Raw genomic sequence first — 27577 nt, forward strand, 5'->3', positions numbered from 1 at the left:
TTTGTTATTTTCTCTCCACCTCAACTCTACCAAGGAATTTGGGTTAAACTACAATTTTCACGAGGATGGGCTGCAGGGACTCACTGAAATCCTTCCCCTGGCCTCTGTGTGGCTTGGATAGGTACTACAGTAGGTGCCCCGCTCCCACTTGTGCCTTTGGCAGGCGGGCGCAGAGTTCAGAAGCTATGCATAGATGGGAGAAAAAGAGACCTTTTCCTGACAATATGCTTAAATTGAACAGCATAAGCGAGAGAGAGAGAGAGAGAGAGAGAGAGAGAGAGAGAGAGAGAGAGAGAGAGAGAGAGAGAGAGAGAGAGAGAAAATGAAAAAACAAAATAAACTGCCACCTATAATGCGTTTGTAGTAATGCTGATCATGTGGGTTTTAAATAACACCTTTCATCAACTGAATTTCTGAACACGGTTTAACAAAACCTAATAATAAGTATGTAGCTACATAAAACACTTTCAATTTTAACCTGCACTTTGACCTCTTCCAGCAATATTCTGTATTTCCACCCTCCTATGACGAACTCTTTCAAGATTTTCAATTAACGCTTGACTTTACAGTATGGTGTGTGTGTGTGTGTGTGTGTGTGTGTGTGTGTGTGTGTGTGTATATATATATATATATATATATATATATATATATATATATATATATATATATATATATATATATATATATATATATATATATATATATATATATATATATTAGGGCAAAACAAATAAGATTTCTTGTGAATGACAGGTGCAAGCACCCCTTGTAGACACATGTAATAATAGTGCCATTTCATCTATTTTCTACATGCTATCCTCCACTATAAACTAATAAACAAATAAATAATAAATAAAGTTTCTTCAGTGGTTTTTATTGGCTTTTTTATAAACTTGAGAGATGTAACTTAAATAACTACATAGGTCATGTTTAAATCAATTGTCTTTGGTATACTTCATGACTAGTCATTTTAACATATACATTCATTACAAACTATTCATTCAAAGACCCTCCACATCATGCACTTAAATAAATCCAACACTAACACACCCATGGTAATCTTTGATGAAGCTTTAAATAACACAATAGCAAATACAAACAACTTAATTCACAGCATATACCAACAACAATAATTTAATAATAGTAGTAATAAAGGACATGTCTTATTTTTTTCAACACAATCAAACGTTATTGTTATAGTAATACAACACACTCACTCACACTCTCTTTCACACACACACACACACACACACACACACACACACACACACACACACAGATACATTAACTTTGAGGATGCTGTGTTCTATGTCCTGTCACCATTAGTAATTAGTTCCTTACAGCCTACATTTAATGAAATTAAGAAAGCTAAAATATTTTTCACTCTCAGTAATACTGAAATAAATTACATATATTTGTATGTCTATATTCCTAGTATCCCTGAGACATGGGGATTCAATATGTCTCCACATTGCCTGCATGTCAAAAGGTGGTAGCCACCATGGAGAAGGACAAAGAGCTTTGAATCCCTCTCAAGGGAATTTTTCTTCACAGTAAAGAAAAACAGAAAAGAGGCTCTTCTGTTGCTTGAATCTTAACTTGAATTGTAATACCAAGTATGAGGTACAAAGCAGATATTATTATGCTGCCATAAAATTTCAAATTAAACAATGTCACATCTCTCCATTCACCAATATCTTAATTAAGAACCCGATCCTTTCTTGGATTCAGCAGAGGAAAGTATTTTTCAATGTAAGGATAAAGAGTGATTCACCTGGAAGATAGTGTACATAAAAAAAAAAAAAAAATAAATAAATAAATAAAAAAATAAATAAATAAAAAAAAAATAATAATAAAAGAAAAAATAAATAAAATAAAATAAATAAATAATAAAAAAAAGGCAAACTCAGGAGTCACAAAATTAAAAGAAAGTGAAGTAAGAACACTGAAAGAAGACAATGATGATTCACAGATGAACTCTTATCTGGCAAACAAATAATCATATTCCCAATTACTAAAATTATTGTAATCTTTTGTAACACACATTATAGGTTTCTCCTCAATAGCATGGGAAAGGTAATGAAAGATCAAAATACTCCATGACTCCCAGGGCTCATGGTGAGTGTTCATCTATCATAAAAGTGACAATCTAATCTTAATACATTGTTTTGATTAGTGTATATACATGTACAAACAAACTGACTCAATTCAATAAATTATCTCATTACTCGTATGTTCTTCAAGTATTATTCAATAAAATATATCCCAAAGATTACTTTACCTTAATAGCTTACATGAATGTGTTACAGAATGAAATGGAACAGGAATTCAGAAGTAGAGAGGAGAGCCTTACTCTGGGGACTACTGGAGTTTAAGTTTAGTGGAAAGAGATCAGCAGGAAAAGTGAAGACCTGAAGACAGACAATGTAAAGGAAGATAAAAGAAGGACAAGTATCAGAGGAAAGAGTCTAAGACCACAAAAAATGGGCGAGACTCATAAGCAGTCTAGCTCCCATACGGACATTAAATGAGATGGTGATGATAATGATAGTAAACATGTTACTGCCCCTTTAATTTAGCATTGCACAAGTTATGTATGCCATACTGAATACTAAGACTTTCTGCAATACTATAGAAGCCAATTCACTATGGAATGCTGCCAAAGAATAATAAGGAAATCCCATTAAACATTATGATAATAAAAATAAGACAAAAAACAGCCACAGCCAGCTGCAGCACCAGTTCAATTAGCAAAACTGCCACAAAACTTAAAGCACCATTGTGAACACTGCATATCAGGTGAAGCTAACCAGCTTGTTCTTCTGTCCACAGGAAATATTTGAGTTAATATAAATATTTAATTCCAGATCACCAATATGCAGACCAAGCTCTACATAGATAGTTTGGCCACGAGTAACTCCAACTTCCATTACTTCAAGCTTCACTCACACAGATTAAAGTACAATTGAAATATTAATTCTACTTCTATAAAGCCAAAATCCAGAAACCAAGCAGCAGCCATCCCTTCTTGAAAAGACTGCAGGTCACATAATACACAGAATATGCAGTAAAGTGTGTATGTTGAGCGTATCACCAGGCATACACAGAATGTACTCTACCTTGGCACACCTGCTCACCCCCATGTGGTGCAGCCTCTAATTCCAGGTATTTTCTGTGTTTTAAGTAGCAGCTCTTGATATATTCACAGCACTCCTCATACAGAGGCCAAATAAACAAGGCTTGATGGAGAAAATACAAATATGTAGTGAAAAACATAACAGAAGGCTGCCTATCTAATAATAAAATGTCAGAAGAGTTAAAAATATATCACGTAATATAACTTTAAAAACCAGAAAAGAAACACACCTTAAATCATAAAAGTCTATGAAAATGTTGATGGAATCTGTGATGTCTCTATTCTACACTGCATTGCATCAATAATGCTGCTACAGGTAAGTTATTAAAAATTTTCTTAAATTATAGAATGTATAATTTCTACATAGACTGAAAGATTGAATTATGAACTAGGTACCTTCATTTAAGCATCTAGACAACACACAATACATTTTTTCTAATCTACATCATCCTGTTCATTTGGCATCCACCTGATCCTGTCTGCAAGTAAGAGAATTTAAATATTTGTTCCCATTAATACTATGCACATATATTAGCAATGTTAAGTATGTGTACTAAATTTTTCTTGAAAAGGAACAAACACAGGGTTCTTTGTATGTTTCCACATGTGATAGCTCCAGGCCATATTGTTAGCACAACCCTCACCACAGATGTTACATTTAAAGGGTTTGGGTTCCTCAGGAGCTTTACACTTATGGTTCTCAAGAAAATGAAGTGATGAATACTTCTTTTTACACACACCACACTCAAACTGCTTGGATTTACCATGTGTTGAATAATGCCGCTGAAGATCACATTTCTGGAAGAAACTACGACCACAAATCTCACACCTGTGGGGCTTGTATCCAGTGTGTGCAAGTCTGTGTCTGCGCAAGGCACTAATGTGTGACAGTCCTGCCCCACAGAGGTCACACTTGTATGGTTTTGCTGCTTCATGACTTTCATTATGTTCAAGGAGTTCCTCTTTATAAACAAATTCCCTGTCACACATGGCACATTTGTAGGGTTTGTCTGGCATTGCACAGGACATGACGTTTGGCATCACATGAACAGAATCCATCTGGGCATTCATGATATATTCATTATCTTTCATGTGGCTGTCCATGTGTTCATCATAGGAAGCCTTTGTATAAAATGTCCTGCAGCAGATATGACATCTTGTTTCTAAATTTCTTTCAGGTCTTCGCTTTCTCTTCATCAATTCATAGTCTTCTTCATGGGGCTCAATGTGTGAAATCATATTGATGTTCTGAGGGATGGGTGTTGGCTGCATCTGTGGAGGTCCCTGAGGAGTGCCCAACATCCCTAAGGAATATGGATGGTGACAGTTGTTTGTTAGCAGACCTGAATGCACTCCTACTGGTGTATGGTGACTGGTGGGAGGTGGTGGTGGTGGTGGTGGTGCAGGTAAAGGTGAGGAAAGTGGTGAAGTAGATTTTGGACGTCCAGTCAGATTTAGTGGTGAACATCTTGCACCATTAATTGTCAAGTTGGAAGGCTCAGTTTGTGGGGAGTAAGTATACTGGAAACCTTGTTCCATGTGTGTTGAGACTTCCAGATCCTCAGGATTGATTGGTGTGTTTCCCACTCGTATGTCTAACTGAGGTTCAAAGGCACAGGGACTTAAAGAGAATGCCTCTAGGTTGAACTGTCGCCAGTGTGTGTTGATATGCGTCATGACTGTGACAGCATCAGGAGGAAGATCCAATCCACAGAAGCGACGTCTCTCCCCTACTGGTGTTCCATAGCCTGCCATTCTCCACTACTATCTGGGAACAACAGGAAATCATTACATCAAAGGCAGAAAAACTGTCACTGTCCTAATAATGTCGCCCCTCCAGTTCTCCTTATTTCCCAGCTTCTTCTTGGCAGCTCTTTCACTCAACTGACAGAACATAAGAATGAAAATATGATAACAAAAACTAGACTAATCCTAACTTTAACCTAGATAACTTGGCAATGTCCCCGAGAAAGGCGCGCTCACCTCGATTCCCGGCTCCCCCCTCGCAGCTCCTCCACCCAGCTGATTTGACGTCACATGAAATGAGAAATATGTGGTATATAATTTTGTTTTTGCGTAGGGGTTCCTTGAGACATGTGATGTATTTGAAGGGTTACGCAAGGGTAAAAAGGTTGAGAAACACTGCCTTATTCGTTACCATATTCTCTCTCTCTCTCTCTCATTCGTTTTCATATTCTCTCTCTCTCTCTCTCTCTCTCTCCTTATTCGTTATATTCTCTCATTCTCTCTCTCTCTCTCTCTCTCTCCTTATTCATTATATTCTCTCTCTCTCTCTCTCTCTCTCTCTCTCTCTCTCTCTCTCTCATTCGTTTTCATATTCTCTCTCTCTCCTTATTTGTTTTCATATTCTCTCTCTCTTTTTATTCGTTTTCATATTCTCTCTCTCCTTATTCATTTTCATATTCTCTCTGACCAATAGCATGGCTTTATATATGTGATGTCAAATCAGCTGGGTGGAGGAGCTGCGAAGTGGGAGCTGGGAATTGAGGCGAGCGCGCGGGACGGTTTCTCGGGGACAGTGCCGATAACTTACTAACCTAGTTAAAGCCATACATAACACTGATACGCCTTCCTTAGAACCATTCTGACCAATAGTGTGGTTTGGTTAGGTTAAAGTAAGGATTAGGTTAGTTTTGGTTATCCTATTTTTCATTCACATCTCCTGTCAGTTAAGTGAAAGAACTTTTAAGGGGAAGCCGAGAAGCGAGGAAAGCTGGAGGGATGACTTTATTAGGACAGTGCTGAAAAACTATAGTGTAAAATTCTGAGAAGTAATATTAGTTTTACTTAAATATGTATCTCAAGAATATGCTTTAAGGGTGTGTTTTATGTGAATCTGGTCAGTTTACATTATCTAACCTAACCTCTACCATAAATCTAACATAATGTAACTGTATTTCGCTTGGGGGTAGATACAAAAACCTGTCTTAGAAATCCTTGGTCACCTATAGCATCAAGAGGTTAGTGACATTTTTCCGCCACTTTATACTGTATATGTAAGTAAATATATATATATATATATATATATATATATATATATATATATATATATATATATATATATATATATATATACAATGGGTTTTATGGTCTAGAAGGAAATATCTTGAAAGATAAAGCGCCGGCGTTATACTGGTCTATATATCTAACATAGTAAGCTCATTTAAGATCATATTTGATAAAAATCTTTCCATGATTACTATTTTTGTCACTAATACCTCGCACAAACTAATGCCCACTCTACGGAATAGCTAAATATATATTTTTTCTTTCTTTTTCACACACTGCTTCATGATGTTCTTACTAGAAACACTTGATCCGTGGCCTGCAGCTTCTGGACGCCATGGGAACTCAGCAAGACGGCAAAATATTTCCTTCCTCCCCGTAAACTAAACAATTCCCCGGCAATATGTTCATGAACCAAATAGAAGGGAGTTTGAAATAATAGAGGTTACAGACTTGGTTTGTGATCCCGAACAAAGAGAAATTGGAGTCTATGCTGTTATCTATTTGGGTTTCGATACCTTAAGTGGTGTTCTATAGAAGCAGGGACTATCAAGGAGCAGCCCACCTATGCGAGGAAGAGAAAGGGACTGGGGAAACTAATAATATGATAGAGTGCGCTTCGGGCATTACCATTACTATGATATACTTTTTGACACTTTATATTCTCTCTCTCTCTCTCTCTCTCTCTCTCTCTCTCTCTCTCTCTACTGTGAACACAAATATTTTTTTCTTCTCTTAAAAGAAGATCGCAGTTTACAATAACAACTCAAGAACAAACAAACAGAAAAAATCCCAATATTTTTATCTTTCTCTAAAGAGGATAAGTTTTTAATGATAACTCAAGAAACAAGTAAAATATCAATAATATTCCACAGGCAACACAGCAACACACTTCATTATAACACCATAAAGTACTGAATATACAAAACAGTTGCCAGCATGCTGGGAAATCTACTAAGTACTTATAGTGTAGGGGAGAGATGTATAGAATTACGCACTGCTTTATGAACTGAGGATGTGAGGATGTGAAGAATCGAAAATATTTCTGGTGATATGGCTTGATATATATATATATATATATATATATATATATATATATATATATATATATATATATATATATATATATATATATATATATATATATATACATATATATCCTTTTTAAATTGGGGGAGGAATGTTGAGGAGCGGGGGATTTAAATGAGAAATAAATAAAAAAATAAAACGAATAAATAAATAAATGAATAAATAAATAAACTAAATTAAAAGCGGTATATCGTTCACGGGAATATTTATGTGTGGGACGGGGAGAAGGGGTGATACATCCGTATTTTCGGATACTCCTAAGTGATTAATTATTATCTTAAAAATGTGAAAATAAGCCATGAAGTCTCTTCCTGTCAGACAAAATAGACAACGTGGTAGTGTTGCGGGCAAGTCACTCTTTAAATGCCTAAGCAGGAAGACAAACACACAAAATATCCATGAATTGTATTTATTTAAAAAAAAAAAATAGCACCAAATTTATTACAAACATAGGTTCCCTTGTCATACAAAAAGCAAAAAGTAAATAGAAAATGCACGATGATTGTGTTGTAACACTGTTATGCCGAAAAATGTGATTATCATTGTAAAAATTTGTTTAACGAAGTATAGAAATTTGTCAAATATAGTAAAAAAAACTAAATGATGAAAGAAACTATTGATGCTACCTATCGACTAGAGCCCGACTGGCGGGTGTAGACCAAGGATCTAAAGTTCCTTAGTGTGGACTAACTGATGCAGTATGTACACCACAATGTCAGCTGATGTGACCACAGCTCTACACTGTCACTGGAAACAATGGGATGAGCGAAGCAAGACTCGCTATGAGCGACTTCTCTGACTCTACCATAAAACACACAAACAGCTTCACACTCTAGGCCTCGTTACGTCACCAGGCGGGAGACAACCTGTGGACTTTTCTCCCGACTCTGTAACACTTCTTGCCTGTGTTGCGAATTATTGCAGGCCCTGTTGGTGTGGCCACCACTGACGCTCGTCACGGCGACGAGGTATGCAGCGGCCCGCAGCTGGGCGTCCTCTCGACTTCAGCGGACCAGAGGTCAGGTCCCGCTGGACAAGAAGTCAGGCTTTCCAGCCGCTGATCGTCGACTTCGGAGGCGGCGCACGACCTTGTTTAATTTCGTACGTCATTCTACAGCCGCACTTCATCCTCACAGCCCGGCAAAGGATATATGGTTTAAGACTCCGGGAGTAATGGAGTTACCGGTGAGGAAGTTGGCGTACATATCCCCGTAAATGGAGCTGACGCCATTGGGCGGTCCGCGTCTTCTGCCAGAGCCACCTCTTCCCCTGCGGGGGAAGAGAGGTCCCGCCTCCGTGACGCCGGCCATCAGGACCACCACAACCATCAGGACTGACAGCACGCGGAGGAAGTTCATCTTGGAACGGTTTGGGGGAGCGTTTCGCTGCAAAAACAAGGGCAAACAAATCTTAGGGCAAGGCAAGTTAGTGGTGTTAGTCTGATACCAGCCTGTCCTGCACTGTTTTGTGTACCAACCACCAAGGCGCGACTGCGCCGTACCTGGCTAAGAAGCGTGGAGAGGCTTGTTGGTCACCGACCAGAGGAGTGAGTGTGTGTGCAGTGTCGACAATCACCTGACCTTATATACCAGGGAAAGAGAGAGCTGCCGAGTCTCGCCTGAAAACACGTCTCAACAATGTAAGACAAGGACGTTTGTATCCTTCCTGATGAGTAAGGGTGAGGAAATTGTACTCAGCATATCATCTCCGTTGAGAGAGAGAGAGAGAGAGAGAGAGAGAGAGAGAGAGAGAGAGAGAGAGAGAGAGAGAGAGAGAGAGATTCTGTCGTAGGAGAAAACAATAGATAGATAGATAGATAAAGAGATAAATAGACAGAAATAAGGCGAATAGGGATACACCAATTTCATTCTTCATGTACTGTAATGTTCAGCTTCGCGAAAGGCACCATTAGAAAAAAAAAAAAAAAGTCAGCACATCGTGCAATAAAATATAATAACATAAAACAATGTTGAGATCCAAATGCACAACATTGAGAACCACGAGCATGATGATGATCCCAGGTCAGGATGGCCATCGACAGTTGTTCCACTAGGGAATCTTACACTCGAGTATATACTCGTACATATATAAGGTGTCCATAAAGTCCGTGTCCACTTTAAAAAAATTATAACTCTATTAGTATTTGAGATAGAAAAATTTGCTAAAGGTATTAGAAAGAAGAAAATCTATATTTTTTCTATTGCTTTATTGCTATTTCTAAAGTTTACACATGTCCACCATCATTACTAAAACAAAGGGAAATGGGAGTTTGTAATTTTATAAAAACATTTGCCAGTTGATTTACAATAATGCCTGAAAGCACATTACTTGTTTTAACGTTTAAGTCAAAATTTGGTTGCATACACAGTTGTTTTCACGTCTCTACAAAAAAAAAAAAAAAAGAATAAATAAATTAATAAATAAACAAATAAAAAAAAAAATCTGATGGAGGCCAAGAAAACAATCTGCTTCTTCTAATCCATCTGTTAGGGAATTTCTGATTTCAGAGCAGAAGCGCACTGGGAGCACTCTGCCCACCAACAAGGCGGTACTCTGGAGCTAATCCTGGAAAGTTCATGGCTTGGTGCATCACCATGGGCAAATGTTGGGTCTATCACTACCAATCTGAGGCCAAACAGCACTCTGGAAGTACGTTTCCTCTTCCACTTCAAAAAAGGATATGCTCACGACCTTGGCTGCATAGGTTATAGAATCCGTTTTCTGGAATGTATGAAGCGTAATTGTGGTGGATTACCTACAAAAGTCTACACCGTCAATAGACTACACCAATCTGCTGATACGCCTGTGGCAGGCCATCAAGAAGAGGCCGAGAATAGTGGCCATTGGAGTCTCAATCTATCAGGACAATACTCTGGCTCACATCTCGTTAATGGTGAAGGCAAGAACCAGTGAGTGTGGCTTCCAACTCGTTCCTCATCTGCTAAGCTCATCAGACCTTTCATTCTGTGACATCCACATGTTCCTAAACACGGAAAACGATCTAATCAGGCAAAGTTACTCCATCGATTTGCTTACGAAGGCCGTGCACGCATGGACATTATCTCAGGGCCCAAACTAAGGAATCCAGACACTTTACCACATGTTAAAGAACAGTGTAGACTTAAAAGCAAGCTATGTTGAAAGACAGACCATTCAAAAGACGTTAGTCTCTGGTGCATACTATGCATTTTGCTCGGTCAATGCTGAGAATTTAAGGAGTCTTCTATTTATAACATTGATTCACTCTATATCATTGCTTTGAATCTGCTCGCATTAAAAAAGACGCTCGCAGTCATTACTAATGAAAGCAATAACAACACAAGCATGTAGCTGCCCAGCGGTCAAAAGCAGCAGATTGCTGATGCTCGCCACTGAGCTCTAAGGAAGTGTCTACGAGGACTACGGTCTCATGTACATTTCCTGAGGAAGTTGAGCAAAGAAGGCCTACCCTTATGCCTATCCAGGCAGCACAAGACCGGGTTCCGTGTTTGGCCATAAATGTTGTTTAACAGTTTCACATAAAGTTATCTTCACTGCGAGTATACTGAAAGTACTCGCTGTGCAGAAACACGTAAGGGTAAAATGAGAAAATATTGGGACGTAAGGTAATGGTGTGTCAATAGTGTCCGCGTGCTGACACTATTGGCACTATTACTGAGGCACTTCCAAAGTAAAAATGTATTATTTTCTAGTGAACAAGTATCACCTTCCTTTGCCTCATCATGTAGTCGTTGGTAGAAACGGCAATGGCAACGTAATTATAGTTAGAAACCATTAAATCAAGGCTTGGTGTGTCTTGTAATACCGGGGAAAATGGAGATAATACCTTTTCTCCCGAGCTTAATTTAATAGGCCTACTTGCATGACAGATGAAATTAAGGTTGCAGAATATCATGCAATCTGCTTATCTACGATTTCAGAACGACATTTCTCACACACACAAAAAAGTCGAAGCTATTACCTTTGTAGTTATGAACGATCTCTATTTTTTTTTCTGTAATCACTAGTTACTTCCTTACAATACAAATAAGAAACAACACAAGAGTGAACATTCGAAGTCAGAAATGCAATAAGAAAAACCATCTCCAATGTGCTTTGTCCCTCTCTCAGATTAAGTCCCCTAATTCGCTGAGTTTTCCTACAATTACAGAACCTGATACCTGGTGGATTCTCAACAGATTAGAAGACTTCAGACAGATGAGAGACACAGAATACAGTGGGAGTCAGTGCAGAAGGATACACAACTTCTAATTTTGATTGTATAGGATTTTTATTAGAATAAACAGCTAATCGCGACAAGATGAGTCACAAGAATAAAATTTATGATTACATTCCAAATGGTTAACCGTTGCATACTGTTTATTTAATTGTCAGAAAGACATGTAAATCATACGGAAAAATAGATTACAACTACAATGTAAAATTGTTAATCATTATTGAGAAATAAAACTGTGAAAATCTAAATTATTGCACTAAAATTGAAGAGTATTAAATAAATTTTAACAAGAAAAGTATATGTGCACTCAAAGACAAAATAAGCTGTTGATCATTTGAACTGAAACCCGACTGGCGGGTGTGGACTAACTGATGTAGTATGTACACCACAATGTCAACTGATGTGACCACAGCTCTACACTGTCACTGGAAACAATGGGATGAGCGAAGCAAGACTCGCTATGAGCGACTTCTCTGACTCTACCATAAAACACACAAACAGCTTCACACTCTAGGCCTCGTTACGTCACCAGGCGGGAGACAACCTGTGGACTTTTCTCCCGACTCTGTAACACTTCTTGCCTGTGTTGCGAATTATTGCAGGCCCTGTTGGTGTGGCCACCACTGACGCTCGTCACGGCGACGAGGTATGCAGCGGCCCGCAGCTGGGCGTCCTCTCGACTTCAGCGGACCAGAGGTCAGGTCCCGCTGGACAAGAAGTCAGGCTTTCCAGCCGCTGATCGTCGACTTCGGAGGCGGCGCACGACCTTGTTTAATTTCGTACGTCATTCTACAGCCGCACTTCATCCTCACAGCCCGGCAAAGGATATATGGTTTAAGACTCCGGGAGTAATGGAGTTACCGGTGAGGAAGTTGGCGTGCATATCCCCGTAAATGGAGCTGACGCCACTGGGCAGTCCGCGTCTTCTGCCAGAGCCACCTCTTCCTCTGCGGGGGAAGAGAGGTCCCGCCTCCGTGACGCCGGCCATCAGGACCACCACAACCATCAGGACTGACAGCACGCGGAGGAAGTTCATCTTGGGACGGTTTGAGGGAACGTTTCGCTGCAAAACAAGGGCAAACAAATCTTAGGGCAAGGCAAGTTAGTGGTGTTAGTCTGATATCAGCCTGTCCTGCACTGTTTTGTGTACCAGCCACCAAGGCGCGACTGCGTCGTACCTGGCTAAGAAGCGTGGAGAGGCTTGTTGGTCACCGACCAGTGGAGTGAGTGTGTGTGCAGTGTCGACAATCAGCTGACCTTATATACCAGAAAGAAAGACAGAGAGAAAGAGATGCCGAGTATCGCCGTTTTCTGAAGCATCGACGAAGGTCACTGCGCAGTGCAGGGATATACTGATGGATAATTGTATGAGTGTTGTCCTCAGTGCTGTGAACACTGACTTGGATTGACACTGAAAAAATGGATTATCTTATATTTGTATTATAGAGCACCAATTGAAGAACTTGTTTTTTTCTTTTTTTCATTAAAGAGCTAGCTAGGATGAGCAGTGACGTTATTTCCTGCACACACACACACACACACACACACACACACACACACACACACACACACACACACACACACACACACACACCGCGTAGTGTAGTGGTTAGCACGCTCGACTCACAATCGAGAGGCCCGGGTTCGAGTCCCGGCACGCGAAGCAAATGGGCAAGCCTCTTAATGTGTGGTCCCTGTTCACCTAGCAGTAAATAGGTACGGGATGTAACTCGAGGGTTTGTGGCCTCGCTTTCCCGGTGTGTGGAGTGTTTGTGGTCTCAGTCCTACCCGAAGATCGGTCTATGAGCTCTGAGCTCGCTCCGTAATGGGGAAGACTGGATGGGTGACCAGCAGACGACCGACGTGAATTACACACACACACTCGCTCCCTAATGGGGAAGACTGGCTGGGTGACCAGCAGACGACCGATGTGAATTACATACAACTACACACCGCGTAGTGTAGTGATAAGCACGCTCGACTCACAATCGAGAGGCCCGAGTTCGAGTCCCGGTAAGCGGCGAGGCAATTGGGCAATCCTCTTAATGTGTGGGCCCTGTTCACTTAGCAGTAAATAGGTACGGGATGTAACTCGAGGGGTTGTGGCCTCGCTGTCCCGGTGTGTGTTGTGTGCTGATGTGGTCTCAGTCCTACCCGAAGATCGGTCTATGAGCTCTGAGCTCGCTCCGTAATGGGGAAGATTGGCTGGGTGACCAGCAGGCGACCGAGGTGAATTACACACACACACACACACACACACACACACACACACACACACACACACACACACACACACACACACGGTAGCTCAGTGGTTAGAGCGCTGGCTTCACAAGCCTGAGAACCGGGGTTCGATTCCCCGGTCGGGTGGAGATATTTGGGTGTGTCTCCTTACACATGTAGCCCCTGTTCACCTAGCAGTGAGTAGGTACGGGATGTAAATCGAGGAGTTGTGACCTTGTTGTCCCGGTGTGTGGTGTGTGCCTAGTCTCAGGCCTATCCGAAGATCGGAAATAATGAGCTCTGAGCTCGTTCCGTAGGGTAACGTCTGGCTGTCTCGTCAGAGACTGCAGCAGATCATACAGTGAAATACACACACACACACACACACACACACACACACACACACACACACACACACACACACACACATCCCGGTAAGTGGCGAGGCAAATGGGCAAGTCTCTTAATGTGTGGCCCCTGTTCACCTAACAGTAACTCGAGGGGTTGTGGCTTCGCTTTCCCGGTGTGTGGAGTGTGTTACGTGGTCTCAGTCCTACCCGAAGATCGGTCTATGAGCTCTGAGCTCGCTCCGTAATTGGGAAGACTGGCTGGGTGACCAGCAGACGACCGAGGTGAATCACACAAACACACACTTGTTACTTGAAAAGCGACTTTGATGTGCAAAAAGACAAGTCTTTTGTAAAACCATCATAACAGTGGTTAGTGTATCAATGGTGAATGAATGACGGATGGAATATTCGTGAGAGAAGCGCAGTAAACTGATTCGGCTGGAGATTCACAGAGCGAACTGCAGAAAAAGTGTGATGACTAAAGTGCTGAGTCAATAAAGGGAACTTTTTAAATAAGACTAAATACATTTTTTGGATAGGTAGATATGTGTTATTTAGAAACAGCCACGTGTAGGCTGATGGCTTCTTGCAATATCTCTTGTTTTCTTGTAGGCCGATTCCACACTTATACCCTTATTTGTTCGCCAACCAAAAAATCTATTTCATTCTTAATCTAGTTAGATAGTTTACTATATCTAATGTTTTTTGTTTTGTTTTTTTGTTTGGTACTTTTAATGCCTATAAAATATTGGTGATTTCTTAAGCTAGGCAACTTTATTTCTAAAAACGAATTCAAGAAGTGTCGATTGTTCTGATTAATTATCTGTAGAAGTATGAACATACATTTTTATAAAAATATTCCAGTTGCCCATTATAGTACGTACGTATCAGGGGGCTGAACCTGTAAAAGCGATGTATCATTCTATTGTCGCAAATGGTGAATATTTGCTGGAAGTAAGAGAAAGATTATACAAGAATAATGGGCCGAACAGACAGAACCACGGGAAGGATGAACACAACACTAAAATCTGGCCTGCATCTATCCTCGCAGCAGTGAATGTAACAACAACAACAACAACAACAACAACAACAACAACAACAACGACAACGACAACGACGACGACGACGACGACGACAGTGACGACAAAACGAAGAGAAGGAGAAAGAGAAAAAGAAAGGAAAAAGACTATCCTACGACACACACACACACACACACACACACACACACACAAACACACACACACCGCGTAGTGTAGTGGTTAGCACGCTCGACTCACAGTCGAGAGGGCCAGGTTCGAATCCCGGTGCGGCGAGGCAAATGGGCAAGCCTCTTAATGTGTAGTCCCTGTTCACCTAGCAGTAAATAGGTACGGGATGTAACTCGAGGGGTTGTGGCCTCGCTTTCCCGGTGTATGGAGTGTGTTGTGGTCTCAGTCCTACCCGAAGATCGGTCTATGAGCTCTGAGTTCGCTCCGTAATGGGGAAGACTGGCTGGGTGACCAGCAGGCGACCGAGGTGAATTACACACACACACACACACACACTAACATCACTAACTCTATTCCTGAATCTTCCTGGCTAAATCATACGAGACACACAACTCAACATCCCTCCCAACATACACACTACACCTGCTTACCTGATCCTGTCCTAATGTTGCTGTTCGGCCACTTTCTCTCTCCTCAAGGCCACCAGCGCCAGGCAGCTATCACGTCGCTTCAACCTTGAACGTGAAATGAAGACGCAACCAAACAAAACTGACAAAAAAAAAAAAAAAAAAAAAACCATGTAGGTATATATATGAATGGATAATAACGTTGATTTGTTGGGTAATTTTCTCTCACTAGTGCGATTAGAGAAGTTAATTAAGCCTCGAGTTGAAATACGGAAGCGGAATGAAGTGGCTAAGACCTGACCACTTGCCAGTCAGTCTCAGTCTCGCATTCCGGGGTGAAGCAGGAAGACTTGCCCTCACCAGGAAGTGCCCGCCTCCGCCTCCTCTGCACACTCCTTTCCTACCTCCCCCTTCCTGCTAATCACTCCCAGCCCCAGGACAGTCCCTTCCCTCTCCTATCCAGCTCCACCCATTGCACCCCCAGCCCAGGCAACCCAGCCCAGCCCAGTCCTCCCAGCGCGGCGGAGGTGCAGGCTCATTACTGACAGGTATATAAGCTTCCGGGCTTCACCTGTGAGCTTTTGTTTTTCTTTATCTTTTTCTTAGACATTTTTAGTTGTTTTGTAATGTTTTTTTTTTTTCTTGTTACGTGTTCATTAATATTTGTTTTCTTTCCTTTTTCTCGTATTTATCATTTTTTGTTGTTGGATGTTTGCTTATTATTTTTGTGTTATTTTCCCTTCCTTTCTTTAATTTCAGCAGTAATTAATAGGATTTTCGGAGGTGGCATTTAATTATCGTTTAACAAGACTTCCGCATTTAAGAAAAGAAGCTCGTGAAAATCCGGCTAATCATCACTGTGGCCTTTGAAAACAGTCTTCATGAGAGAGATAGAATAGAGGCTCTTGAAATGTGGACGATACGCAGAATGTTCATGATTCCCTGGACACCAAGAAAACAAATAGTATTACAATAAGCAAACACAAATGGAGAACTAATGAAACAAGTGAAGAGAAGACACACAGCTGCGAGGAACATAAACGAGCAACTCCAGTTTAACAATAAGAACAGAAGGGAAGAGGGCGAGAGGAAGACAGAGACATAGGTTGATAGACAGAATCATCGCAAACAACCTGACCTGCGGACCTTCATAAGTTACATACATTATTGAAAGCAAGACAGCGGAGGGACATGATCGCCAAAGTCACGTCATGTCACGGCTCCTCGGTAAAAGATCCTAAAGACTTAATTTAGAAACGTATATTTTCCTTCCCTAATATGGTAAAGTCTGCAATGCGCAATGTCGCCTCTCGTAATCTTCTCCTTTGCATTCTCAAACCTATTCCACCACTTGAGTCATCCCCTATGTTTTGTAATGAGTAGTGTTTTCTGTCCGTCCTTACTTCCTTTGCTGAGTCATACAGAAAACACACACACACTCTCTCTCTCTCTCTCTCTCTCTTGGTTGTCGCGTCTGTGCATTAACGAGGCAAGTCTCGTCCTCCTCATACCTCCCTGGAATGCTGATGAACCCTCCGAACAAGGTGATAACGCACGTGCAAGTTTGGGCCATCCAGAGCAGCATATTGGTCTTCTTCTGTCTTATATGCCAGACTCATTTACTTCATCACTTTGTTCTTCCTTCACCACTGTTTTGAAAGGGCTATAAATATGATCACTTAGTTCTCACGAGTGATTTCTTTTTCTTCCCCACTAATGTTATTGTTGAATTATTACTAGAAATATAAAAATGCCCTTTGAAAATAATAACGTCCACTGCAGCTAGTTAGAAAATTGTTGAGATTAGTTGTTGATATAAATGGGGAGCTTATGTATTGTTTTGTTTGGGTGTTGGGCGTACATCGGCCTTGGCAGCGTTGGGGAGGGTGTGGCTGTGTAGGAAAGGTGTGAGATGTGGGATTTACACAGGTATGGCAGCGTAGAATAGAAGACGTCAGCTGCTGAAGTTTACATGATTGTTTCTGTGTCATATGTCATCCTATGTAATTGTTAAGTTAATAATTAACAAGTGGATCTTCAACCGATAGCTCTGCAAACAAGTAGACTAAATATCATTACTATTATCACACACAGACACACACAGACACACACACACACACACACACACACAAGAATGCACCTCACAACAAGCGTCTTACATCATCTCCACTTTTGGTTTGTTTACTTATCGTTCGCCCACCTGCCTCTGACTCACTACCCAAAAACACCTGAGACTCCAACACTAGAGCGCGGAGGATGCTGCTGCTGAGAGGAATAGGAACAAGTACAGTTTGCCAGTGCGTATCCAGCCCTTACACTGCGTCACTTTTTGCAGGGCTATTGTCTGCAGTTCTTAGGTAACGGACGCACACTTGACCTATCCACAGAATGATGGTTCTTAACTTCCTTCACTGTTTGACTTTCTTTCCCTCACAAGTTTTCTGTAACTCTGTAGTCACTTTTGCACTTCAGTCTTCTGATTAGTATTGCAATCAAAGGAATGACAAAACTATTTACTTTTCTCTCTCTTTTCTCCGCGTCCATTTAAGAAGGCGGAGGAGAAGAAAAAGGAAGAAGAAGAAGAAGAAGAAGAAGAAGAAGAAGAAGAAGAAGAAGAAGAAGAAGAAGAAGAAGAGAGAGAGAGAGAGAGAGAGAGAGAGAGAGAGAGAGAGAGAGAGAGAGAGAGAGAGAGAGAGAGAGATTTTTAGCATTCCTTGGGCTGCTGCTGTGGTTCCGAGGACAAGAAAAAGTTGTCTAAAGGTGTTATTTAGTGTGTGTGTGTGTGTGTGTGTGTGTGTGTGTGTGTGTGTGTGTGTGTGTGTGTGTGTGTGTGTGTGTGTGTGTGTGTGTGTGTGTGTGTGTGTGTGTGTGTGTGTGTGTGTGTGTGTGTGTGTGTATGTATGAATCTCTCTCTCTCTCTCTCTCTCTCTCTCTCTCTCTCTCTCTCTCTCTCTCTCTCTCTCTCTCTCTTTCTCTCTCTCTCTTACAACAAACACTGCAGTAATTTCTTTTTTTTCAAGAATAGGCCGCTTATCCATTGCTGTGTTTGGGTGTTGGGCGTACAGCAGCCTTGGCAGCGTTGGAGAGGGTATGGCTGCGAAGGGGAGGTGTGGGATGTGGGGTTTTCGCAGGTGTGGCACCCCTGGATAGAAAATGTCAGATGTGAAGATTACATGGATATTTCTATGTTATCTCTGATCCTGTTGGTAGTGGTAGTAGTAGTATATAGTAGTGGTGATGGTAGTGGTGGTGGTGGTGGTGGTGGTGGTGGCGGTAGTACGTAGTAGTAGTAGTAGTAGTAAACATCTTATATAACGGTACTTTTATTCGTTGCTGCTCCTCGATAAATGCACACACACACACACACACACACACACACACACACACACACACACACACACATAATTTGATTTTAGGCTGAGGTCAGAAGTGTTTGGGTGGAGTTGTTTATAGCATGCTCCCTGCTTATCTAGTATCACGGCTATACGTAATACGCGCCCAAATAAAAAATAATAATAACAATAAGGTGGAATACAATAAGGGACATAAAACATATCCAGTATTTAACTTCACTCTCAAAGGAAATCACTTCAGTTGTAGAATCAAAGCTTTATCTTACTGAATATATTGCATGTAAAAATCCTTCTGGAAGCGAGATGGTTGAAAATAAAGTTATGGTAAATATCTAGAGAAAGAAAGTTGTCGGCGATTATGGGAAATGAATCTACCAGTAATGAAAGGGTTAGCAGGTCATGAAAGAAAAATAATAAGTCGAAACAGTAACAAAAACAGTGTTGGTTCAATAGACAACTGAGAGAGTAAATCTACCAGTAATGAAAGTGCTGTCAATCATAAAACAAGAAGAAAATAAGAAGAAAAATAGTGTCCGACAAATAGAGAACTGAGAGAATGAATCAACCAGTAATGAGAGAATGTGTTGACAAACCATGGAACAAAAATAAAGTTGAAAGTTTCTCTAAAAGCAAAAAGAAAAAGAAACTCTTCATAAAATAGACAATATGATAACTGATAACTAACTCGAGAGAGAGAGAGAGAGAGAGAGAGAGAGAGAGAGAGAGAGAGAGAGAGAGAGAGAGAGAGAGAGAGAGAGAGAGAGAGAGAGAGAGAGAGAAAAAAAGAGAGAGAGAGAGAGAGAAAGGGGGGGAATACAGTGCACGCTGGCGACTGAGAGGAAGGAAGCACAGTTCTCACTCCTGACCAACCTTGACCTTTGCATTTCATTATAATCATGAAGACCAGTTCAAGCCTGTCTTTTCGAGACCAGCAGAGCTCTCCCAATTATTCTAGGTATGACGTTGCAGTTGCCAGCTCAACTTTGATCTGATTTTCCGTGCAACAGGGGAATTCAGGGCCACAGATGCAGTGAAAGAAGACAAACATGTGATTGGTATGACTGGGGAAGGAGCAGAGTATCAAGTGCGTGGTAGAATGTTGATCTGCTCTGGCGACCCCTGACGAGAGCAGCCTAAGATCAATTTATGGATTGGGATGTCAAGTGGATATAGGAATGTATATCTAAAATAGGGACAGCCATATGAGGACCTGATTGGTTCTTGCAGCTTTCCCTGTATTTTCTAACCGTATGTTTTGAACCGAGGTCTTGTTTTGAATATGCTATCGCTGGTTTGATTCCCAGCCGCGCTTCTTTTACGGTTCATTCATTTGACTCTTAGGGTGAAGTTGCATGGGATAATATTCAACAATTACACTGGCTCGGCGTTCATCTCTGAAGACACAGGACTACTAGGACATTCGGGTTTCCTTGTTTACATGCTATGGGTAAAAAAAACTAGTGAAGCACCAAAAATTTATGTAAATGAGAGAGGAGTTGGTAACCGATAATATAAATGCCCTCAAGTTATCTTTGGATCTGATCAGCGCTATGGTTCTGACATTTATGTAAAGCTCTGTCCGCTGTTCTCTTTTTCTTTTTCTGTTTTAGGAATGTCAATTATACTTATTTTTATTCTTCTTGTTTTCACATAACAAAATTACATTTACCTGCTTCCAATGAAATGTGACAATGACAATAACCTCGGAATCTTCGTCTTGGGAGGGAATCACAAATGTCTCCAGGTCTTAAAAGCCCCTTCAATTTTTCTTCATTGACTTCTACAATATACGCTGCCTTAGATATCATTTTCAATTCATAAAAACTACCTCTCCTCTATTAAACCTCATCTTTTCTTCACCGAAACGCAGGTTTCTGAGGCAACTGACAGTACCCTATCTGTTCCATTCTTTCTCTTTCCTCATTTTCAATCTAAAGCTGGATGTTGTGTCTACGTGCCCAACGACTTAATTTCTCGTATTTAGCTCTTGAATCTCTAGAATTATCTACACCGTAGCATGTTCTAGGACGCTTCTATAATTCAAAATACTTTTCCAATATAGCATAATCCTTTTGGATCTTTCCCTGTAGAGACTGGCATCTGGGTAGGCCTTTATGAATAAATAAATAACTAGACAGACAGATAGAAAGATAGATAGATAGATATACAGACAGATAGATAGATAGATAGATAGATAGATAGATAAATAAATTAATTAATTGATAAATAAATACAAAAAATAAATAAACGAACAAATAAATAAATATGTATTTGCAGCCCTTGATCAGTAGGCTGGGTGCACACGAGCCACTTTTTTGTGGTCATTGGCTGCAACGAAAAGTCGCCACCAAAAAAAAAAAAAAAAAAAAAAAAAAAAATAGTGGCCTGTGTGTAAGCAGCCATAGATATGTGTGTGTTCTATTTTAACCATTTTTTGTGGCGGCCACTGACTACAAAAATGTGGCTCGTATGCACCCAGCCTTACACATCAACAATGTAGACATGCTCTTGTAACGAGGCATGGATGTAAAGCGAGTTCGTTCCTGCCATGCTAGTGGTGGGTTCTAATTCTTGACATCAAAAGAAGGATGTGTAAAGGACACGAATCACTGGAGAATATGCAAGGGACAGAAACAACTGGAAGAGACTCGCATATGATACCAATACCTTACTATCGGGGAAAATGAGAATAAAATCAAAGGTGGGACATATAAATACTTGTGGTGTGACGAGGTTTGGTTATGCACTCTGCACTTCCAGTATAGCACGGTTTTGTTAAGTCATGGTGTTCAGTTAGTGTGTCTGAACGTGCATGACATTAGTTACAGCATTAGTGAAGCTACAAGAAGCCAGCCAGTTGGCCCAGCTACACGTGGCAGTTCCTGATACCTCGCTTCACCCACAACTGTCTCCATCACAGCACAGACGCCAGACACGAGATACACTAGTGAAATATGAGGAGCCTTCGTGCGATCTTCAATACCACGCGATCGGAGACAGAGATAAGACATGTGGTTGAAATAGAAGGAACTTGGAGGAACTTCATGTTGTCTGCAGCTCCACGCCATTAAAGACACATGAGAGAAACTTGGACCAGAACCTTTGTGTGGTGTTCAGCTACATGATCAGAGACACACGTAAGGATGAGGATATACGGCCAAGTCTTTGTGATAGAGGTAAGGATCCTCTAAGATGAACAGCAGGCCACAGCGAGGGGGACTTAGGGCCACTTTCCGCACACCATTGACGAAGAACTTGGCCTCACTGCAGGAAGGGCAGAAAATACCGCATGATCTTGTTCTGCAGCACTTCGGGAACTTGGGACACAGGATGAAGGCGTCGCACATACAGACCAGAATGAGCAGTAGCAGTACCAGGACGCCGGGACGAGCCATCCTGATTGGAAAGTACAGGACTCGAGTTATCCTACAGGTCACGTGACTGGGATGGGTGAGTGAGTGATTTAAGTTGATAAAGAAATATCTAGTTACGTAAATGAATGAGTATATATGTAGGTGCGTCAGCAAGCAAGAAAGTAAAGTAGATGACTAAGCAAGTTATAAATAAGAATCAGAAATTGCCTTTAAGATGGAATAAACGTACTTTAACATGAAAACAAATACACAAACAAATAAAGCTTAGATCGTAATATACATGAAAAAACTGAACTTGAAGGAAAATAGGAAAAGAAAGCTTAACAATTTATTACCTATGTGAAAACATGAAAAGTTACAATTAAGATAAAAATCACACCATTCCATCCCTACCCCAAAAAATACATAAGACGAAAGAACGACAAAAGTCAAACAAAATACCTTAGCAAAAGCAGAGAAAGCAGTGAATACAAAATCGCAGTAAGCAAGACAGGCAGGGAGGCAAGCAGGTAGTCAGATCAGGCAGGCAGGGTGGTCGAAGTTATCCGTAGTGGCAGGAGAGATAAGTGTCGAGGGGGGAGTGAAGGGGTCACGACAGCTATAGTGATAGTGAATCAAGGAGGAGCTCCATAGGGAACATAATTATATAGGAGATCCCGCTGCCAGACACTTCCACATACAATCTGACACACATCCCACTTCCTCAGAAAAGAAAACGCTGGAGTTAAGGCCATTGATATTCGGTGCTCGAGACTACCATTCTTCGCCTTGTTGCACTATAAATCCACTCGCTTTTTATGCTAACTGGTGCAAGGAGACATATTCTGTGCCAAGTCTCTGTTTCCTTCCAGTGCTGCCTTTCTTTTTTCTCTCCACAGCATCTTTTTTTGCACCACAGGGAAGCTGGTGTATGGGGCGTAAAATGTGCCTATGGTAAAAACAAAAACAAAAGGAGAGTTTCTGAAGGTTTCCAATAAGACTTTCAAGAAATGCACGTGTTGATTGAATTTTGTGGTGTGTGTGTGTGTGTGTGTGTGTGTGTGTGTGTGTGTGTGTGTGTGTGTGTGTGTGTGTGTGTGTGTGTGTGTGTGTGTGTGGTGACAAATCAGATAAGCGGGAGAAAACCACTGGCAAAAAATAAAATAGAATGAAATAAATGAATAAGGAAATAAAAACTTAATAGACAAATAAATCAAACTTAATGTAATATTGCAACTACTATTACTACTTCTACTACTACTACTACTACTACTACTACTACTACTACTACTACTACTACTACCACTACGACCACCACCACCACCACTACTACTACTACTACTATTACTACTACTACTACTACAACCTCCCCAAAAAGGTGGGTTATTGTGCTAAGGTCACTGTAGTCTCTGAAAGTGGAATGGCAGGTGTCATGTAAGAAAAGTCTCTCTATTTCCGGAAAAATCCATTTCCTCTTTTAATTCGTCTTCTGAACTGCATAGTTTGTCTTAAAAAGGATAATGATAAGCAATCTTTTGTTTTTGATAAATTCAATGAATGGATCGAGGCTTTATAAGGTTAGATGACAGAGAGAGAGAGAGAGAGAGAGAGAGAGAGAGAGAGAGAGAGAGAGAGAGAGAGAGAGAGAGAGAGAGAGAGAGAGAGAGAGAGAGAGAGAGAGAGAGAGAGAGAGAGAGAGAGAATTTCTTGATATCAATTTATCTACCTGTCTATATAACCATCTACCTACCTATCTATCATTTAAACAGTCAACTAATCAATCAGCTCATCTATACCTACCTACCTATTCACCTATCTACGAGTATTTGTCCACCCTGATATATAGATGGCAAACTTGTCTATATAACCATCTACCTACCTATCATTTACCCAGTCAGCTAATCAATCAACTCATCTACCTACCTACCTATTCACCTATCTACGAGTATTTGTCCACCCTGATGGATGACAAACCTCCACACCAGAGGAGAAATCAAGAGAAACGGGTTTAAACTTGAACTCTACTTTCCTGGAAGTGTGAACCTGATGCAACAAGGTCAACGCTACATCACACGTACGCACACTCATGGTCAATGGTTGGGAAGCACACATTCAGGAGCTGCCTTGTGTTGGTCACCTGGTCTTTTGCTGTCTCCTGATGTTCTTATTCTCTGATACCGTACTCAGTGATCTGGACACAACACCTGCTGGGTTACCTGACAGACAGTTAACTAGAGGGTAGCCGTATTATTGATATGTTCACAAAGAAATGTAACCAGACTCCACTTTTTTTTACGCATTTCTTGTTATTTACTTATAGGTCTGATGTCTATAATACATTTTTCATTCAATACTTGATAAGGAAAGTTAACTCGCAAAGAGAGAGAGTCAAGCGATGAAGAATTGTGAAGAAGGCAAAGAAGTTCGGTGCAGACACTAAAGCAATATAGGCAAGCTCTGTCAGGAGGGAATACCGAAACAGGTGAAAAAAGATAATGAATGGTGCAAGTCATCCTCTACTCAGTCAATATTCGTCCCTGAGGTCAAGAAGGTTTACATTACCAACACAAGCCACTGACAGGTATAGGTAATATACATTTTTTGCTCACATTATCCTACTTCTCAACACTTTGGGAACAGAGAGTAACACGGTTGTAATAAAGTAATAAGTTTTTTTTTCTTTTGTCTGGAGAAGATGTCTTGAGTGTGGTTGTGTGGCTGGGGAAGTTGTAGAGGAAAGGCTGGAAGATCAACGGTATGGAAACACTGTAACGAAGTTGTATTTTGAAGAATGCGTCTGAGAGAGAAAATTATTTTACCTTAACTAAAAATTAAGACTAAAATGTTATTACTCTAAATTAAATAAGAACAAATAATAACAGATTACCAATATCAGAAGGTTGATATCGCAATGATCTAAGAGAAGGAAATAACCTGTGATAAATGAGATGCTGCTATGAACGGAGATAAACAAGATGTGAATCCTAGTCATCTCAAGGAGTTAAGGAGAAAATACCATGTCGTACTAGCATGTGATAACAAGGCAATAACTCAGCTTAGGCGTAGTTACATCCCAAAGTCTTTCTGGATAGCACCAAACAGATAGAAATATGGTTTATGAGAGTGGATATGTTCACACACTACGGATTAGTATATTTCTCTTGATAAGGTTTTTAAAAATGTAGAGGCGAGTGTGTGCTGGAGTAGCTGTAAGTTGCTACTTTATTGTGGAAGGAAGTTGTGGTTATAAATTATTATGAAATCACATTATTGGATTGGATTCGCTGGTTCGGTTCAAGGAAATTAGTTTAAGGGGTAGTTGTAAGGAATGTATATGCAAAATGTCCTTATATGTAGTATATGTCAATAGTTAGGATTTAATGGCTGAAGGCTAAGCAAAATAGATTCAGCTGAATTCGCTGATACACACACACACACACACACACACACACACACACACACACACACACACACACACACACAGGGAGGCGGTGGCGTACTGGATAAGGTGGTGAGCGTGGGATCTGGCAGACGTCCACGCGTAGGTTCGAATCCCACCACATACCACTTTGAAGCTATACCATTTGTCGAGTGGTTTAAAGTTACCTAGATGTCACCAAGATACCCAGGTTCTAGGTGGTAATATGGGCCCTAATATGGGTACCACTATAAATAAAACTGCTTGCGCCACTAATGGGCGGAAGCTGAACAGCGCTTCCCACATATACTCTTCAAATATGCCTACAGGCGCTATAGGCCATAACATTATATAAAAAAAAAAAAAAAAAAAAACGTCACCTCGACAAACAAATGAGAGAGGCGAGGGAGGAAGTGGCGCGACGCTTCCTCCACCATAACCAGAGGGAAGGTGACCATTTAGGGCGTGGAGGAAGCATTTGGCAGCGCGGAGGAAGAGTATAAAGACGCCGTAAGGGTGCCCCACTCCAACACACTGCCGCCGCCCTCCTTCACGGCACCACTCTACCGCTCTTACTTGGTGTGTGTGTGTGTGTGTGTGTGTGTGTGTGTGTGTGCCCTTCCGTAATGTTTTTTTTTTCCTGTTTCTATTCAACTTTCTCTCTCTCTCTCTCTCTCTCTCTCTCTCTCTCTCTCTCTCTCTCTCTCTCTCTCTCTCTCTCTCTCACTTCCGGGATATATCTAACTTGCATCCTTCTTTATTTTCTATTGTCACTTAATTTTCTATCAAATATTGTATCTACTTATCCATCTATTTAATTTATTCATCACCATTTTTGTCATATATATTTTTTTATCTATTTATTTCTATTTATTCTTTCATTGTTGCCAAAGGTAATTGCAGTACAAATAAAGCATCATTACTGTCACATGACCTAAGCATAATGCGTCCTGTCTTTCCTCCTCAGCCCGTCAAGATGGCTCGTCCCGGCGTCCTGCTGCTGCTGGTGCTGACTACCCTCACTCTGGCTGCTGTGTGCGACGCCTTCGTGCTGTGTCCCCAGTTCCCAAGATGCTGCGAGACGCGGTCATGCCATATGCTGTGTCCCTCCTGCAGTGAGGCTGAACACTTCGAGAACGGCGTGAGGAAGGGACCAAACCAGTACCGCCCCCGCTGTGGTATCAATGCCATCATCGGCGACCCTTACGCGTTGGTCGGCGAGGGGATCTTCCCTAACCCTCTCATTTGCATCTGAGCGCCTGGGTCTATGGAATTCATGTAGGTTCTGATTCCAGATCTCATTGCACTCCCTAAGGACGCCTTGTTTGTGTCCCTTCGCCAGGCCGGTGCAGGGACACAGGAGAGGTCGTAGGGACGGCACTGAGGGAAACACCCCTGCCCAAGGGCTCACCAAATGGGTAGAAGGCAGAGCGAAGCCACGGTCAGGAGAAAAGTCCTCAAGTTGTCTCCAGCTGGTGACATAACGAGGTCGACGTGAGGTGCCAGGCTGTTAGTGTGTTTTGTGAAGGCAGAGAAGTCGCTTGCAGCGCGAGTCTCGTCTTGCTCACCCCATATTAATCTGATGGCAGTGTAGAGCTGTGTCTGGGTCAGCTGACATTGTGAGTTACAAGAGAAGATGGTTTCTATCAAGAGATCTTAGTCTGTAACAGGAGATTATAGAATTTCTAGCATGAAATTCGAGTCTGTATCAAAAGATCAGATTCTCAAACAAGCACTGTGATATAGCGTTAGTAATTTTTGCAGAGTTGAGTCTTCATGATTGAATTCAACTGGCTA

The 27577-nt window shown here is 41.0% G+C and overlaps 2 protein-coding genes and 2 long non-coding RNA genes across 7 annotated transcripts in view; 1 reads left to right on the forward strand and 3 right to left on the reverse strand.

Moving 5' to 3' along the window:
* Positions 1 to 853: 853 nt before the first annotated feature.
* Positions 854 to 6591, reverse strand: LOC123503703 (zinc finger protein 227-like). 4 transcript variants are annotated; one of them, XM_045253683.1, is made up of 3 exons: positions 6462 to 6580; positions 5120 to 5158; positions 854 to 4904 (listed from the first exon to the last, which is right to left on the reverse strand). In XM_045253683.1, exon 3 carries the CDS (start codon positions 4889 to 4891, stop codon positions 3677 to 3679), a length of 1215 nt encoding a protein of 404 aa, XP_045109618.1. In that variant the 5' UTR covers positions 4892 to 4904; positions 5120 to 5158; positions 6462 to 6580; the 3' UTR covers positions 854 to 3676. The 4 variants fall into 4 exon arrangements, with proteins under 4 accessions (XP_045109618.1, XP_045109619.1, XP_045109617.1 ...); XM_045253684.1 differs by having other exon boundaries at positions 854 to 4900; positions 6462 to 6577; XM_045253682.1 differs by lacking the exon at positions 5120 to 5158 and having other exon boundaries at positions 6462 to 6591.
* Positions 6592 to 7647: 1056 nt separating this feature from the next.
* Positions 7648 to 8822, reverse strand: LOC123503723. The gene is made up of 2 exons (XR_006674592.1): positions 8754 to 8822; positions 7648 to 8637 (listed from the first exon to the last, which is right to left on the reverse strand). It is a non-coding gene; the product is annotated as an uncharacterized LOC123503723 (long non-coding RNA).
* A 2681-nt stretch (positions 8823 to 11503) lies between these two features.
* LOC123503722 lies at positions 11504 to 12993 on the reverse strand. Its single transcript, XR_006674591.1, has 2 exons — positions 12647 to 12993; positions 11504 to 12531 (listed from the first exon to the last, which is right to left on the reverse strand). It is a non-coding gene; the product is annotated as an uncharacterized LOC123503722 (long non-coding RNA).
* An 11455-nt stretch (positions 12994 to 24448) lies between these two features.
* Positions 24449 to 27577, forward strand: part of LOC123503440 — a 3243-nt gene continuing 114 nt past the window's right edge. The window contains exons 1-3 of the mRNA XM_045253204.1: positions 24449 to 24541; positions 26243 to 26359; positions 26748 to 27577. The exon at positions 26748 to 27577 is cut by the window's right edge and continues 114 nt beyond it. Coding sequence (XP_045109139.1) covers positions 24449 to 24541; positions 26243 to 26359; positions 26748 to 27035 — 498 coding nt within the window. The 3' untranslated portion in view covers positions 27036 to 27577. The remainder of the gene's footprint in view (positions 24542 to 26242; positions 26360 to 26747) is intronic.

This window comes from Portunus trituberculatus, chromosome 14, assembly GCF_017591435.1.
Source record: "Portunus trituberculatus isolate SZX2019 chromosome 14, ASM1759143v1, whole genome shotgun sequence".
Taxonomy (NCBI): domain Eukaryota; kingdom Metazoa; phylum Arthropoda; class Malacostraca; order Decapoda; family Portunidae; genus Portunus; species Portunus trituberculatus.

What these genes read in the sequence shown, in the direction of transcription:
- LOC123503703 (XM_045253682.1), bottom strand. Translation starts at nt 4,891, where the DNA reads ATGGCAGGCTATGGAACACCAGTAGGGGAGAGACGTCGCTTCTGTGGA.